Genomic DNA, 18,775 nt, shown 5'->3' with positions numbered 1-18,775 from the left:
TGTATATTAATAATATATAGCCTATGCTGTCGTACACTATAATATATATAATAATATGATATTAATGAATATTATCTCTGCTGTTGGACATTATAATATATTGATTGATTGATTGAATACTTTATTTAGAGAGAAAAACAGATCAGACAGACAGTTCAAAATACAAGTTCAACTAAAAAGGATGAAAAACCCAAAGAAGCCTTTTGGCTTGATTCAATAGAGGTCCTCACATACTCTATCTAATATATTAATTCTTAATAAATACCTCTTCTGTCAGACACTATAATATATATGTAATCTATAATAATATAATATTAATGAATATCTCTGCTGTCAGACACTACAATATATATGTAATCTATAATAATATAATATTAATGAATATCTCTGCTGTCGGACACTACAATATATATGTAATCTATAATAATATAATATTAATGAATATCTCTGCTGTCAGACACTATAATATATATGTAATCTATATTAATATAATATTAATGAATATCTCTGCTGTCAGACACTATAATAGATATGTAATCTATAATAATATAATATCAATAAATATCTCTGCTGTCAGACACTATAATATATATGTAATCTATAATAATATAATATTAATGAATATCTCTGCTGTCAGACACTATAATATATATGTAATCTATACTAATATAATATCAATAAATATCTCTGCTGTCGGACACTACAATATATATGAGGACCCCCAAAATGATATGTATTTGGCCGCAGACCCCCATCTCAAAATATGTTGTTCCAGGGACCCTCCAGAAGCAAATATTTGAGTTAACATTTTTCGCTTTAAAAACAAAAAATATATATATATATTTTCAAAGATTTGCACACATTTTCAAGATTTTTCAAAAATAGCAGATCTACAAGCTCATAGTGTGGCACTTGGTGCCGCGCTATGAGCTTGTAGATCTGCTATTTTTGAATAGCAAAACTGTATAAAATAATGGTTAAAGTGGTTACACAGATGCCTTCCCGGTTTGAATGATATTAAAGTCCATTATGTAGTGTAATAGACTGTAAATCCCCCCGAGAGAGAGAGAGGAGGCAGGCTGGCCTCCGGACAGCCGAGTCATGCATTGATTGATTGATTGATGTAGTTTATTTAGTAAGACATGAGAATAGTACATGACAGTACATAACAGTACATGGAAGTACAAATTCACAATACAGGGTCTACTAAACTGGAAATCTCATTAAGCATAACGCTTGTTTAAGATGAGAACCCCATGCACACAAATCATGATGACATATAAGAGGCAGACAGATATACACACTACTATACAGAATGTCATACAATCAGCTTCCAGGTTACTGCTATGAAGAGAGAAAAAAATATATATATATACAAAAGAGGAAAATTAAGGAGGGGGGGGGGGTAGGTTAAGACTTAGACAGTGGCCATTTTTGAATTGCAGCCTCCTGAAGGTGTATCTTTAGGGCAGTTTTGAAAGTGAGTAGGGTTTTACACACCTTTACTCCTTTTGGTAGGGCATTCCACATTTTTGATGAATAGCATGAGAACGAGTTCATTCCCTTAGTTGAGCCAAATCTGGGTTGAACATAATTTGTGGAGCTGCCTCTGGTGTTATGATCATGGACTTCATTAACATTTTGGAAGTATTTTGACAAATACAGGGGGATCCCAATGTTATGGTGTATCTTGAAGACCAGGCCCATAGCAAGTTGCTGTACTCTGTCCTCAACCCTAAGCCATCCAATCCTAGCAAAATGAGCAGGGGTTAGATGGGTTTTGTGATTGAGGCCAAGAAGTAGCCTTACAACTATATCATCACAGCTTGTTGGCAAATCACACAGATTCAAGTCCTCCCTATCTCTGGAGCAGCAGCTAACGGGCCAACATCAAAGGTCACACCGTGGGAAAGTACATAATACCTTGGTCTAGGAGGGAAAAAGGGATATTCCACACGCGCGCACGCACGCACGTACACACACACACACACACACACACACACACACACACACACACACACACACACACACACACACACACACACACACACACACACACACACACACACACACACACACACACTGATAGCTAAAAGGACTGAGGCAACATGCAAGGTAATCTGAGGTCATTCAGTCAATGCCAACAGCATGACTAACGTCAAAATGGATTGCAAACCAAGAGGGCTTTTGCTCTGTACAGCACAACATGCCACGACGCAACAAGATCTATTGTAATCTCCTGCCACTTTAGAATCAGCTTGTGGCTTTGTGCTAGGTGCAAGTTGACCCACGTAAATAATTCTGAGTGCAAGTAGAGGTTCAGTTAATCAGAACAGAGAAGGGCTATAGGTCTATAGATCTGAAATAGGTCTATAGATCTGAAAGCTCACACATATTGTGTGCACACAGACTCCCATAAACTTCAGCATTCTGTGGAAGCACAACCAGTTTGTCAACATGATCAAATCCCAGCAAGTGGGAGGAGTGGACATATGGCTCAAGCATGTAGGTGCTCTTGGATCCAGTGACTTTCTTCAAGAAGAACAAAAACCTGTGTCCATCGTCCTCAATCTGGTCTGGAAGACGGTCCTACAGAATCATATAGAGGAGGAAGATAAATATCAGGATGAGAAGAAGATATTAACCGTTCCAGACCACGACTGGAGCGGCGTACATTCCAGATAGGAGGTCCCCAGGCTCAGGGACCCTTTGAACAAGCAACACACAGAAGCGTAAAAACTGTATATTCACTTGTGGCGACGGAAGAACAACCTGTTCTCCGCCATGGTGATTTCAGAGCAAATTCGACTGTGTTTAGCAGGCCCGTGGATTTCAGGGAATTTACGGCTAAGTTTTAGTCTAAGTCTGGTCACCATCTGTAAGCCCCTTAATAACTTAATCCCCTCCCATAATATCCAGTCCCCGACTTAAGACAAACTATGGATCTGAGGATATCACAGTTATAAGAAGGGCAGAGAGCAGAGGGGCCCCCTAAACTTACTGGCCCGCTTCAACAGAAATATCAACTTGACCACTAACTCAATCAAGAGACTGAAACAACCTATCCTACTCCTCTGTCTAGAGAAATGCACTGAAGCTCATGTGTTCTACAAACCCACTACATCCCCTATGCCTACAACCCAGAAAATTATTGTTACTCTTAAGTCTAGTCACATAGGGATAATGAGCCAACACATGCAAACCGTATCACTCTTTACACCACCATGCCAACCCACAGCACATCATCATAGCACACCGTCATTGCAAAACAACTCAATGCTCACAATTCATTGCATACCAAACATTGCACTCCAAAAACATTACTCAATACATTACTCTGCACAGCATTGCATCAAACGTTTGCATCAAACTTTGCATCAGTTACAAATCTCTACCTGTATGGGGTGTGAATTGAATGTATATGTGTGTTGCCGTAGTGTGGAATTCTCATACTCACCGAGGGCGGGATGGTGTCCTTCAAAAGAAACCCCTAGTCTATTTATCTTTATAACACTAACTCAGAAAATGAGGCTTTTTGGAAGATTAAAAGCTTCCCTTTATTTGCTCAGTTCATAGTGGGATTACAGATGTGTATTTTAACAATACAAAATACAAAATACAAAATACAAATAGAAATGAAATCTAGTAATGTTTCATGTCTGTCTGGTCAGATTAAAAATGCCTTAATTTAGGCTTGTCCTAAACTAATTTAGAATTTAGATTAAAAAGAGGAGGTTCCATTTAGATCTCATTCAGCCTGAAATACAGGCTAGTCTAAATTTGGTAATTCCAAAAATGTCCTTAAAGTAGCACTAAATAGGTTTAATCTCAAAATAGAGAAATTTACCCTTTATGATTTAATTAATTAGTTTAAGTAATATTTTACCTTCCTAATTTAAGTAATTGTTACCTTCCTCCATGTGGAGCCATGACTGTTTAACATCTGAGCAAGGTGCAAGAGAAGAAGCCCCAAAAACCTAAGAGCCCAAGGGGCCCAAAGGGCCCCCAACAGCCGTCCGTGTCCAAAACCTCCCAAGTCTCCCTCAGCCTCTGCCTCTCCAGCCTCTGCTGTGATGCTCTTGTGAACGCCCCTTTATACGGTAGTACAGTCTAAAGGAAGCTCTCCAGACATCAGTGTGTGTATGTGTGTGCACGTAGGTGTGTGCACGAAGGCGTGATTCTCAGAAGTCAGACGCCTTGGTGATTCTTAGAAAATGTAAGAAGTCATTGTGTGTGTATGTGTGTGTGTGTGTGTGTGTGTGTGTGTGTGTGTGTGTGTGTGTGTGTGTGTGTGTGTGTGTGTGTGTGTGTGTGTGTGTGTGTGTGTGTGTGTGTGTGTGTGTGTGTGTGTGTGTGTGTGTGTGTGTATGTGGGTGTATGTGTGACTTGTCCAACAGCCACCCACACACACAAAAAAACACTTACTTTGCACCTTGCACGACATTATCAGCATTGCCATATATGCATACTGAGGGGTTAAATGTCCCCCAAAATGTGTCTTATACCTGAGCATAATTCCGTAAATGCAATTATACTGCATATTATCAGCAATTATATATGATTAAATTAAATCATTAATAACATCAGAAAATCAATTGATTCACACTTGCATGTGTGCATGTAACATTTGCTTAAATCTATCAAATCTTATTGGGTACTCTTTGACCTCACTGATCAGCCATAGATGCAGGCTGTACTGTATGTCACGTATGCAGCAAGTGTAGCTCACATACAGGAAATGCACATAAAGGAAATGCAGGCCTCTGCCTGCTGCAAGCCTTCGAGTGCACCTCAGCAGTCATTTCAACCAGTCAATATCATATTCTTTCTTTAGGCAAATCAAGTAATAACATAATTTAAAGCCTATATCCTAAAGTGAGCTGTTCAACATAAATTACGTTCTAATACATTTCCAGATGTTCAACAGTGTGTATGTGTGTATGTGTAATATGCGTGTGCGTGTCTGCGTGAGCAGTGTGTCTGTCACTGTCTAGCCTCGCATGCCTTTTTTGTTTGTTGTTGCCAGATTTTGCTAGAGGAATAAGCAACCAGAAAACAAGCCCAACAAAAGCGAACTATAGGGCAGGCCACATCAGCACTTTAACCCTATATACAAATACATTGCATATTTTAAAATAGCCGATCTACAAGCTCACAACGCATCGCAGCTATTTTCAAAGAAAAATCTTGAGAAAATTGTGGGATATTTTCCAAATCCACACAGATCTTGTATGGGGGTCTATGGCACAACATATCTTCAGAAGGGGGGAGGTCTGCGGACAAATATTAATTTGGGGGTCCTTGCCATGAAAATGTTTGAGAACAACTGGCTCAAACAACATTAGGAAACAAGACCAAATAAGTAACTACACTTTCAAGCAACAGAAAAACAATCCCAAAGTCGCTTATAATAAGCTGACATGGCAACACTGACTGCTTCTGACAAGAGAGAGAGAGAGAGAGAGAGAGAGAGAGAGATGAAGTGGAAACCGAGCTACACTTCCTAACCGTCTGTCCATTGTACCAAGACATCAGAGACACATACTTCTCACAGATTACAACCACACACAGAGATTTTGAAAACATGACCAACTAGAAAATGTGCTCCTCGGAGCACAAGTCTCCGCCAGCAGACCCGTGCTATTTTAATAGCACGGGTCGTCTTGGTAGAATGCGCGTGGTTTTTGGTGTTCTGCAGGGGCGACTGAATATGTAGTGTCTGCATCTAAAAAAAAATCTTCTTGAAGCAATGTGTCATAATGGGAGTCCTCGTAATTGACTGGTTTGTTCAAATGCTTGTCTGTCTTCTTCATCTTCATTGTCTTGAACAGTTTCAGCAGTTGATTGGTGTGTTTGATCTATGTCAGTTTTCTCTAGTGCTACATAATGTATTTGATCAAGGTGGCCAATTGTTACAGTATTAAGACTTCGGCCTTGTTGTGGGATCAATTGAACTCTATAGTCCTCTTCTGTGTTACTGTTGTAGATGAGTATGCTTTCTTTGGCCTTCTGCGCCTTTGCTTGACCAATGTTAGGTGTTCTCAGAGGGACACACACACGCACGGACGGGTGATTTGTACTGGAAGGTACTGTTCCAATCAAGACTGATTGATCCTGTCTTACCTCACTTCAAAAAACATAAATGGCTTTCAGAATCAGAATCAGAATCAGTTTTATTGTCACATCACAGGTTTACAAGGTAAAAAAGTGGGTGAAATTCGTTTTTGTACATCGTTCCCATCGCAACGTTAATTTCCATAGAAAGAAGAGGGGGGGGGGGGAGAAGAAGTGCGGTGGGGGGCAAGTGGGAAGGAGATCAAAACAAGAGAACAGCAGAAGGCCAGACAAGTTATCTACCTACATATTTACAAAGTACCTGAGATAATAAAAAACTAAGGTGCCTGAGCATAGCAGCAATGTATGTATACTGTGCATGTTATACTTATACTGTGCATGATATACATATGGACGTTAAGGTGCTTAGAGAAAAAAAGAGCACAATAAAAAAGACCAAAAAAAGTCAGTGCGTTATACATGGGATTAAGGTGCAAAAGGTCAGTGCGTGTCCACCTAGGGTGGACTGACCCTAGTATAATCCGCAAGTAGCTCCATGAGGGAGTGCAAAAAAAAGTCATTTGTACCTGGTGTAGTCCACAGGTGTGTCCGAGGGGGAGCTAAGTCCAAGTCATTTGTCCCTGGTATAATCCACAGGTGTGTTCAGGAAGAGCCAGAAAAGTCTGCACCGCCTGTTGTCAGGCTGCTGAACAAGGCTTATGCCTCATTCAGCATTCTGACAGCAGCCGGATTAAAACTGCACCAGTACCTGGTGGTGGAACTCTTGATACTGCGGTAGAGCCCCTTGCCCGGTCGCGGTCGTTGTAGGGGTTTGAACAGTCTGTGACTTGGGTGGTGCTTGTCCTTGATGATGCGCTTGGCTTTGACCACGCACCGCTTTTTGTACAGTTCCTGGAGCGCTGGGAGCTCGCCTCCCATTATTCGCTCTGCCGATCGCACTACTCGCTGTAGGCTGATCTTTTCTCGGGCAGTGCAGTTCCCGTACCAGGCCGTGACACAGCCTGTTAGGATGCCTTCAACAGAACTGTTGTAATACAGCCTGAGGATGCGATGTCCTACTCCGAGCTTTTTGAAGTGACACTCCTATTTATAGGATTTTATTTCGTCATGCGTCTCGCTAGCCAATCAAAAGCATTGGTGACAACATATTGTCACGTGTCAAGTGAAGTTTGACCAATGTTAGCTTGGCTAGGGGGGAGGTGAACACACAGCGGGACGAAGCGAAAACATACTCTCTGCCTCCGGCGGAGACAATGACAAAAAACTCCCATATCTGCTGGGCGAAGTACAACAATGTGCAAACACAGCAGCAAGATTCGTGAGTTACTGTGATAGGAGAAGGATATCAAACGGAACACAACCACCCTGAAGACTAATCATTGTGTATATTTGTATTGTATACATATTTTTTGTTCTGATTGTATTGCTGTATTGTTGTATTGCTTTCTGCTTTTGGCAATGTAAATATGTTTTCTCATGCCAATAAAGCCCTTTGAATTGAATTGAATTGAGAGAGAGAGAGAGAGAGAGAGAGAGAGAGAGAGAGAGAGAGAGAGAGAGAGAGATCACGGGAGACGTCGATTAAATGAATTGGAATAAAAACAAATACATGTATGTATTGGGTCTGACTCTGGACAGCATCCTAGTGAACTATCCTAGAGTGTGTAATCCCTGGTCGGGAATCAATCTATAGGGTGAAAACCACAACGATATATGACAGCCCATTTCAAGAAATAAACTCCTGTAGTGTGAAATGCTCAACGATCAGACGACCCCCGAACACTTTAAAAGTCCTACAGTGTGTACCTGCCCTTAGGGATATCCCCCCCAACTTTTGGGATGAAGAAAACATTTTAATTAAAAAACTCCGACATCTACACTTCCTGGAGTACATGGTGTTTTTTTGTACCCAAATAAAGTAACAAAAAAAAACCAAAAAGTAACCAACCCAGAAAAAAAACTGCACACGCACGGAACGCATGCAAGCGTGCAAACTGCTGGTTTTACTGTAGCAAACAACGTGAGTCAGAAGGGGAAGTGGAGCTGTGTTCACAACAGACTCTGTTTCCTGTATCGATAAAAAAAAAAGAATAACAATATGTCATTGACCACAAACTGATGCAGAGTCCTTATCGAGTCAATCGACAATCGACATACTGTTAAAACGTTTAGTTTATCAACATCACCACAATGTCAACACTAGTATGAACACAACAAAACAATGAACTATGTATGTGTCTTTAATCTGCTCCAGGCCTGGTAAACGGTACTATCATCTGGGGCAGTGCAGGACATTGTGGCCTCAGGGTAGATGTTGTTTTGGTGGTGAGAAGGATTTTAACCCAATCAAACCGGGAACGCATCCATATTTTATACTTTGGGCTATTCAAAAATAGCAGATCTACAAGCTCATAGCGCGGCACCGAGTGCCGCGCTATGAGCTTGTAGATCTGCTATTTTTGAAAAATCTTGAACATTCTATGCAAATATTTGAATATATTTTTAAAGCGAACATTTGTAACTCAAATATTTGCTTCTGGGGGTCCCTGGAACAACATATTTTGAGGTGCGGGTCGGCGGCTAAATACATATCATTTTGGGGGTCCTTGACATGAAAAAGTTTGAGCACCACTGATATAGAAACATGTTTTTAAAACAAACTGTAGGATTTGGAAGACATTTGTAGAATCCCCCAGAAGCAAAGATTTGAGTTACAAATGTTTGCCTTAAAGATATATATATTCAAAGATTTGCAAAAAATTTTTCAAAAATAGTAGATCTACAAGCTCGTATATATGAGCATGCACACACACAACAGATGTTTCTATAACACTGGCTGCATGCACACGCATACCCCAGATGTTTCTATGACACTGGCTGCATGCACACGCATACCCCAGATGTTTCTATGACACTGGCTGCATGCACACGCATACCCCAGATGTTTCTATGACACTGGCTGCATGCACACACACACCCCAGATGTTTCTACAAACATGCCTGTTGCCATTGATTACTGTATTAACTCCATTGTCTGTGGAACATAAGGGATGAGTGTTCATTTTGACAGCAAAAGTAGTTTTAGGTCGACACATTGCCAGGGTTGGGAATCGAACCTGGGACCTTTTACATTTCCCCAGACGGCCTCTCTACTCATTCAGCTATGGCCCGCTAACGATTAGTTTCTAATCTGTATCGCCTATTTACCCCTATTCAGTTACACACACACACACACACACACACACACACACACACACACACACACACACACACACACACACACACACACACACACACACGCCTGTACAACCATTGATATTATAGAGTTTAGACTGATGCTATAGTTTCATTGTTTACCTGTGATCCTAGTTTACTGAGACACTACACTGTCTCTCTACATTCTATGTATTTGTGTTTACCTTGTTTACTGTAAGACACTCTGGATAAAGAGCATCTGATAAATGACTGCATTGTAAATTGGAATAGATTAGTGTCTTGATCAAGGTCTCAGGACCACCAGAGGAAGTTAAAACCACTTCCTCAAAACAGCGTTTCAAGTTGACACGTACTTCCTGTGGTAAAGAGTCTATAGGTTATTGTGCGCTGTGTGCACGCTATAAGGTGTGTCCTAAACAGTAGTTAGAGTCAGACCCCAACAGACGACAGATCAGAGAGCAACAGTGAAGACCAATGTAGAACCACACAGGACAAAGAGACAAAGTGAGAAGGTAACTTTTCAACATATTTAGAAATATAGCCGTATATTTTAACGATGCATAATTGAAGTACATGATAACATATACGTTACTTCTACTGATTAAGTTGAGTTACTTTGTTGTGTCGTTCCTTAAGATGTCTGACCTGCCACTCAGACCAAGGAGGGTGAGGGACGATGGAGGAGTCAGAGAGGAGAGAGGAGAGGAGGAGAGAGGAGAGGAGGAGAGAGGAGAGGAGGAGAGAGGAGAGGAGGACGCGGTCTACGTTAATGCAGACAGTGTCAGAGACCAAGGCTCTGGTTCTCAGGGGGCTACAGGAGATCAAGGTACACTCTTCCAGTGGTGGAAAAGTATTCAAATGTTGTACTTAAGTAAAAGTATCAATACTGCAAGAAGTACTCTGTTACAAGTAAAAGTCCGGAATTAAAAATGTACTTGAGTAAAAGTACAAAAGTATTGGTATCAAAATGTACTTAAAGTACCAAAAGTAAAAGTACAAAAATGTTTTAAAATAGCAGATCTACAAGGTCACAACGCGTCGCAATGCGACGCGTTGTGAGCTTGTAGATCTGCTATTTTCAAATATCCTAGGTATAAAATAGGGCTAAAGTGGTTAATGTATGTTTCATAATATCATAATTTATATGTGCAAAGTAACTAGTAACTAAAATATTTAAATAATTATAGTGCAGTAAAAGTACAATATTTGCCTCTGAGATGTAGTGGAGTAAAAGTAAAGGCATTGGAAATTGGAAATACTCAAGTAAAGAAAAAATAAGTAAATGTACTCAGTTACTTTACACCACTGCACTCTTCTCACTCACACCATGTACAGTAGTACCCAAATATGTATCCAACTACTTTTCCAGGGTTGGTGATACTAGGGCTGTGCTCAGAAAAATATATACGGCGATATAATATGGTCATGCTCACTCGCCCAACTATCTATACGATCTATACAGAGGCTACTGTATCCATACGGCAGGGAATGCTGGGGTGTGACGATGTTATGAAAAATAAACCTCAGCTTGTTTATTGTTTGCAGCAAAAGACAAAAAAAAAACAAGAAACAACAGAAAAGGCCATTTTAAAAAAGTTTATATTTTAATTTGCATTTATTAAGGAACTCTGGGATTTGAAATGTTAAATATCAGTCTTTTATGTTGTTTAATATTTAAGGTTTTGCCTTTTCTGTGAAACAGAATAATAGTCTAGGCCATGGTCATGATTCACAATCAACACGTATTGCAATACGTAGCGTATCATATTCTATGAGAGCAATACGTTTTTTTTTGCAATGCCTCGCTCAATCCCCCTCTACATGTCAATCAAATTCCTTCTAAATGAAACATTAAATGTGGTCATATTAAATAAAGTGTAAGTGTATTGTACTGATATCCTCCAGGTGTCCAGAGAGAACTGGTCATCCAGAAAGCCATCGTCACAGCGTGTGCAGTCTGTCTGCTGCTGCTCTGTGTTCTAGGAGCATTGAGAACCACACACAAGGCCATGGACTGTGAGTATCAGCTGGTCAACTGTTAAATGACAGTAAAGTGACAATTTAAGGACTTTTAAGACCTTTTTAATACCTAGAAAACACGAGAAAATAACGAAATAACATTACTGTGTTAAAAGTCATCAAGAAACTATACTATCAAATATAAGAAAGAGGCAGAAATTGTGAAAATTGCCTACAAGCTCACAACGCCTTGCAATATTTATCTGTGGAACCGAGTCAAACTAAATGTAATGCCTCAGCTCCTACAATTCCAAGTGCTTGTCAGGACGGGGGGTCCGTAGTTCAAATATAATTATTTTGGGGGGTCCACAGTTTAAATATGATTATTTTGGGGGGTCCCCAGTTCAAATATGATTATTTTGGGGGGTCCCCAGTTCAAATATGATTATTTTGGGGGGTCCCCAGTTCAAATATGATTATTTTGGGAGTTGTGACCTGAATAGGTTGAGACCCACACTAGCCTAGTAGACTATTATACAGGTTGAGATCTATTCACATTCACAAACACACCTGATCAGGAACTCTGAGGTTTCTTGTTTGCAACAACAACTGTGTTCACATTTTGTTCTTTGCAGATCGTTCAGAATTTGAACAACTGCAGGCCAACTACACCAACCTGATCCTGGAGAGAGATCAGCTGGAGACCAAACTGACCCTGGAGAGAGATCAGCTGGAGACCAAACTGACCCTGGAGAGAGATCAGCTGACCCTGGAGAGAGATCAGCTGACCCTGGAGAGAGATCAGCTGCAAAGTGAAGTAAACCAGCTACAGAGAGCAGGTGAGAGAGATTACAACCCTTTTTGAATCACTATTAATTAGTGGATTATGAATGCCATTGTTATCATGGCCTCAGTATTAGATTGAGAGAAAACACTGTCTGTGACACTTAAGAGCATTGCTCTATATGGTGACTCCTGACAATGTGTGTGTGTGTGTGTGTGTGTGTGTGTGTGTGTGTGTGTGTGTGTGTGTGTGTGTGTGTGTGTGTGTGTGTGTGTGTGTGTGTGTGTGTGTGTGTGTGTGTGTGTGTGTGTGACTCCTGTTCTGTCAAGTTGAGACACAAGGGGGCAGTGTTTAGCTTTATAAGCAGCAGAGTTCTGGTGAAAACAGAGCCAGTGGCATTTATAGTTCATTAAATACTAGTTAAACATACAGTGCAGATCACATGAAGAAACTATATTTATATAATAAATACATATGTTTACCTTCCACTACATTACCGACTGCTATTATTTCAACTACTCTGTTGTAGAATTGATAAATCAGTGCATTGGAAATCCATGAATAAAACCTATATTTGATGTTTAGCCATTGGATGGAAGAAGTTTGGATGCAGCTGGTATCGCAAGTCTACTGAAGAGAAAAGCTGGGAGGACAGCAGACAAGACTGTCTGAAGATGGGAGCTGATCTGGTGGTCATTAACAGTAAAGAAGAACAGGTGTGTGTGTGTGTGTGTGTGTGTGTGTGTGTGTGTGTGTGTGTGTGTGTGTGTGTGTGTGTGTGTGTGTGTGAGTGTGAGTGTGAGTGTGTGTGTGTGTGTGTGTGTGTGTGTGTGTGTATGTGTGTACGTGAGAGAGAGAGAGAGAGAGAGAGAGAGAGAGAGAGAGAGAGAGAGAGAGAGAGAGAGAGAGAGAGAGAGAGAGAGAGAGAGAGAGAGAGAGAGAGAGAGAGAGAAAGAGAGCGAGCGAGCGAGCGAGCGAGAGAGAGAGAGAGAGAGAGAGAGAGAGAGAGAGAGAGAGAGCGAGAGCGAGAGAGAGGGGGGGGGGTGGGGGAGGGGCATCCATACCTCTGCTTTAGATATCCCCTCTGGTCTTTAATGTTTATGTCCGGTAGTCCATAATGTTTTATTCCTGCTTCTGGTCAGACTGAATTAAATACATGCATTTACTTTAGTGAATTATAGACTGTCTGATATTATTAAAATGTATGTTTGATCTATATCACAATTAACACTTTAATTACTAATATATGCTACTGTACCACATTAACACATATATGCTACCATATTACCGCGTTTCAAAATTCATTACAAAACGTTTGTTTGTTTTAATTAAAAACGTAAAAATAGCTCCAAGCTCATAACATGTCATTGTGATCAGCTCTGTTCATTAGTTGTAAGATTAGGTCATTTATAGAGGGCTAAAGTGAAGGAAATGTGTCAATCATCCACATAAACACACATGATTCCATGAAACACTAAAGCTATGAATAAATTAATGATGATTCAATCATGTACAAAAATCTTCAGGAATTCATCAGAGGATTGGACCAGTATGGTGGTGGATCATGGGTTGGTCTGAAGAAGACGGGAGACAACTGGATCTGGGTGAATGGAATACCAGCGACAGCACAGTGAGACATTTTACATGTTTCATTATTGTAAAATTCAATACATGTTGTTTATTAACTGTGTGTGTGTGAGTGACAGTGGTGTAAAGTAACTAAGTACATTTACTCAAGTACTGTATACAATTTTGGGGTATTTTTACTTTACTGGAATATTTCCAATTTTCAGTACTTTTACTTCTACTACATCTCAGAGGCAAATATTGTACTTTTACTCCACTACAATTAATTGAAAACTTTAGTTACTTTGCAGATATAAATCATTACATTATGAAACATACATTAACCACGTTGGCCCTATTCTATATCTGCTATTTGAAAATAGCAGATCTACAAGCTCACAGTGAGCTTGTAGATCTGCTATTTTCAAACTTTTTTAGTACTTTTACTTTTGGTACTTTAAGTACATTTTGATACCAATACTTTTGTACTTTTACTCAAGTAAATTGTTTATTCTAGACTTTTACCTTTAAGGGCGCGCTCCCACCACACTTTTCTTTTACCTCTGGGGCGGAATCTGCCAATGCTTTGTCAAAGCAAATGCGTGGATTCATGGTCTTCCCAAGAATCCACGCATTTACATCTTGGCAGATTCCGCCCCAGAGGTAAAAGAAAAGTGCGGTGGGAGCGCGCCCTAACTGAGTATTTCTACAATGAAGTATTGATACTTTTACTTAAGTAAGAAAAGTGAGTACTTTTTCCACCACTGGTGAGTGACTGACTGAGTGAATGTGATTCATACATCATGGTGTTTATTCTGCAGGTACTGGAGGAGTGGACAGCCTGATAACAGTGGCAACTGTGGAAGATACGGACAGTATCTCAGGAGGATGTTATGCTTGGTCCTGTACATCCACAGCCAAGTGGATCTGTGAGAAGTGATGTTTCTCTTAAAGGAGCACTTCACCCATTTTCCACCTTATCTTCATAATTGGTCCTCACTAATGCTCATGATAAAACGGCTTCATTTCTGTTCTACTCACTCTGTGTCTCAGAGGAGGGGCTGTGGACACTTCAGAAACCCGCCTACCAGTGACATCATCAGTAGGCAGGTTTGGTCATTTCAAACAGGATTTAATTTAAAAATAAATACAAATACATGCATTTTTTTTGTTGTAGCTTCTATTTCAGCATGTTTACTTTCCAGGAAGAGAAAAGGCTGTAGTTTCTATTAGCTTGGAATCCCCACCGATGATGTCACTGGTAGGCAGGTTTGTGAACTGAACAGAAGTGTGACAGAGTGAGTAGACAGGAACGGTGCCATTGTGATTGATGAGCATTAGTGAGGACCAATTATAAGATATTGTCTGATCCCATAGCCCGAAGGGAAGGGGGGCCTTTGGCTGAGACTGTGATTGGTTGAGCCAAAACAAGCATGCATGGCCCCGTTTCTGAGCTAAGCTTAGCAAAAAACTAAAGTTAGCAATAAAGCCATTTAATTAGGTCTTTGACACAATGTTTCAATAAATGTAATTACAGTATGGTTTGTACCATGTGTGCAAAAACTACATGGGGTACAGTTATTGGCATCACTGCTCCCCCTGCTGGTAGAGGCTTAAACCTGTCCTAATGCCGTCCATCCCTGAGGACACACCAGTAAAAATACTCACTGTTCATGTTACTCCCACAGTGTGCAAATGTAACCAAATGGACCTGTCCATTTGGTTACATTTGCACACTGTGGGAGTAACAAATGGATACATTAAAGGTAGGGTAAGTGATATTTTTTGTTTTTGTTTTGTTAAAAAGGTTAAAGTACTATATTGTGATAGTAATCATTGCTACAGAGCGTTTGTTGGGTCACAGGGGTCTCTCCAGCTCTTTAGTAAACACAATATAGTACATTTTCAGGCAGGTGACAACATTTAAGCCAATCAGGAGAGGGCACTGAAAATGCATTTTCTGTTTAATAAAGAGCTGGAGAGACATGGAGACTCCTTTTACTGAACAAACACTCTATAGCAATGAGTACTATCACAATATAGAGCTATTTAACACTGTTACTGAACAAACACTCTATAGTAATGATTAATATCACAATATAGCTATTTAACACTTATTTTAACCAAAGTAAATCACTTACCCTACCTTTAACACTGAGTATTTAAAATATATACCATTTAAAAACTGTTAATATTTCATTATGTAAATATGTTTAGCATTTCCAAATATAATATAATATTTTAATGTTATATAGAGTCTGGAACTACACCTCCCGAAAGCCGAGAAAGGAAGCCGTCATCTGTTCTTCATTTCTGTTCACGAAAATATTTGAAATCTTCAGATATTTTCGTGAACAGAAATGAAGAACAGATGACGGCTTCCTTTCTCGGCTTTCGGGAGGTGTAGTTCCAGACTCTATATAACATTCAGGAGGTGTAGTTCCAGACTCTATATAACATTCAGGAGGTGTAGTTCCAGACTCTATATAACATTCAGGAGGTGTAGTTCCAGACTCTATATAACATTCAGGAGGTGTAGTTCCAGACTCTATATAACATTCAGGAGGCGTAGTTCCAGACTCTATATAACATTCAGGAGGCATAGTTCCAGACTCATGACTATAGTAGTAGAAGTAGTAGTACTTACTTGTGTGCATTTTTATTCATCTCTGCTGTATTTTCTTTTTTGGGGGGGGGGAACAAACGTCAACAGACATTATTTGCATGCTTGCACTGGCTAATAATAATAAAGAAAAAATCAAATAAAAAGTTAAGCTTCAACTTTATTGTCATGTGTGTTAATACTTGTGTTGTGGCTCTCTGTCCCTTAACATAACAATGTAACACTATAGAGAGGGTCTCTCTGGTACCTGGAGAATTAGTAACATTTAATTCAATACCTTAACCTTTTTACTGCCATGGACGCGTTTGAAAAGAAAATAACGTTTTTCACACAGAACCAGGAGATAACAGGATCCAAAGATTTGCTGCTCCATTCACTTCCTGGTTAAAGTATTTGGGAAATATTCTGTATCTCGGCTCCTGTGTTTAACTAGGTATTTTTTTCAAAACATGCTATTTTCAACTTGCCGTAACTATGGAACAGATTACCATCATTACCACAATTTTCCCCTCCAAATTCTATGAGACCCCTGTGTGTGTAATGAGGGGATCAACGTACAGACAGTGTTCACAGAAAATATTCCATGATTTTTCAAAGGTAGGTAAAAACACCAGTTTTCTCTGGCACTGGGGTGACACTATTACAGTTTTACTCTGGCAGTTAAAGAGTTAAGGGCCGTTCAGCAGCACTATAACTAACTTTATGTATTTGTTCATATCAAGCTCCGTAGACGTCCGCTCATACATCCTATTTAAGTGTTCTATGTGTCTGTGTGTGAGCGTCTGGTGCACAGCCCTTTACATTGAATTGTATTATGAAACAGTATATAAATGATTGTGTGAATGTATATTAAAACATCAAAGCCCATAAAGTCTCTCCTCGACTCCTCAGTAGAATCTTTTGAGGGAGACGGAGTGGGGGGGGGGGGGGGGGGACCACTGGATCATTTGATGACCAAGCGGACCGGTAGGCTAGCGGTTCCGGTAGGAGACACAAAGGAGACTCTTTGTGTCTCCTGCTGGAACCGCTGCCGGTCATCAAATGATTGTCTTAGGAATGAGACAAAAACTAAAACAATATCCATGAATTCAAGTCTCCATGAGGTGAACTATCCCTTTAACCCATTAAGACCTGAAGCCCATTCTACATGTCTCCTAAATCCCAACAGTATAATGACAAACCTATGTTTTCTATATCAGTGATGCTCAATCTTTTTCATGTCAAGGACCCCCAAAATTATATGTATTTGGCCGCGGACCCCCATCTCAAAATATTTTACTTACTTTACTTTATTTGTTTATTTAGACAGGACAGAGCATATTAATGAACGTCACATGAACGTAAATACACCGGATTTAGCAAAGATGCTAATGTTCATCCGCAGTCCTCACACAAAACAGAAAAACAGAAAAACAATAACATCAGAAAACAGACAAACGGTGAAATACAATTACATTACATCACATAGCCTAAAAAAAACCTAAAATATGATCACAAATGGTTGCAGCTTTGGTTTTCAAGCAACCATCTTTTCACATTGATTTTATACCAGGGACCCCCCAGAAGGAAAGATTTTATTTAAAAATGTTCGCTTTAAAAATATATATATATATTTTCAAAGATTTGCACACATTTTCAAGATTTTTTAAAAATAGCAGATCTACAAGCTCGTAGCGCGGCACTCGGTGCCGCGCTAGAAGCTTGTATATCTGCTATTTTTGAATAGCCCAAAGTGTAAAATAATGCTTTTTAGCTCAAATCTAAAAATAACAGATGCGTTCACAAAAAGCAACACGATCGTATACAATATATAGTGGGGGGGGGGGGGGGGGGGGCTTCATCTCTCTCTCAGCTAAAGGGTCTTAGCCTGAACAAACTGCTCTACAGGACTGTCACCATTACTAATGTAAGATGATGATTAATTGTCACTCAAATAATCACGATTACAGATTTAATAATAATAATAATAATAAACTTTATTTGTATAGCACCTTTCATGACATGAAATGCAGCTCAAAGTGCTTTACAGAGCAAGAATACAATTACAGTTAGAACCAATTTAACAATAAAGCAAACAAAAATAAAATAAAATAAAAGCAAAGGCTCGTTCTCAGTATACAATTGCAGATAATAAAATGCAGTGGCCCTCGCCACTACAACACAACTAGAATGTAGACACAACTACAACACAAATGGATATAACTTAAATGTAGTGGCCACTGTCCTCTACAACACAGCTAAAGAAATATCCACACAATTGCCAATATTACATGTGTACCTTAGTAATATATCTTCACACAATTGTCAATATTACACCTTAGTAATATATTTTCACCATGTTTACCACGTGTGGACTAGCCCAGGGGATCTGCTAACTTATCACATCCAAACCACACACCGTACACCCCTGAGAATGATATCGGGGTTATACAAGATATATAGACTAAACATAGACAAAAGGATCTGCCCTGGAGGGTCCACCACGTGTCGACGTGCCCCAGAGGATAATTCACTAAATCCTCCGGATGGAGTTATCAGACTCTTGTCTTTTA

At 39.7% G+C, this 18,775-nt stretch overlaps 1 protein-coding gene across 1 annotated transcript in view; it reads left to right on the top strand.

Annotated features, from left to right (window-relative positions):
• Window positions 1-14,533, top strand: part of LOC308105813 (uncharacterized protein) — a gene marked incomplete at its 3' end in the record, with an annotated part of 81,520 nt that extends 66,987 nt beyond the window's left edge. The window contains exons 5-8 of the mRNA XM_080456738.1: window positions 11,886-12,089; window positions 12,620-12,750; window positions 13,561-13,664; window positions 14,422-14,533. Of these exons, the coding sequence (XP_080312864.1) occupies window positions 11,886-12,089; window positions 12,620-12,750; window positions 13,561-13,664; window positions 14,422-14,533 (551 nt within the window). The remainder of the gene's footprint in view (window positions 1-11,885; window positions 12,090-12,619; window positions 12,751-13,560; window positions 13,665-14,421) is intronic.
• Window positions 14,534-18,775: the final 4,242 nt, after the last annotated feature.

This window comes from Gymnoscopelus braueri (assembly GCF_963280865.1).
Source record: "Gymnoscopelus braueri genome assembly, chromosome: 18".
In the NCBI taxonomy this organism is placed as follows: Eukaryota; Metazoa; Chordata; class Actinopteri; order Myctophiformes; family Myctophidae; genus Gymnoscopelus; species Gymnoscopelus braueri.
This window is presented reverse-complemented; position numbering and strand designations above follow the sequence as displayed.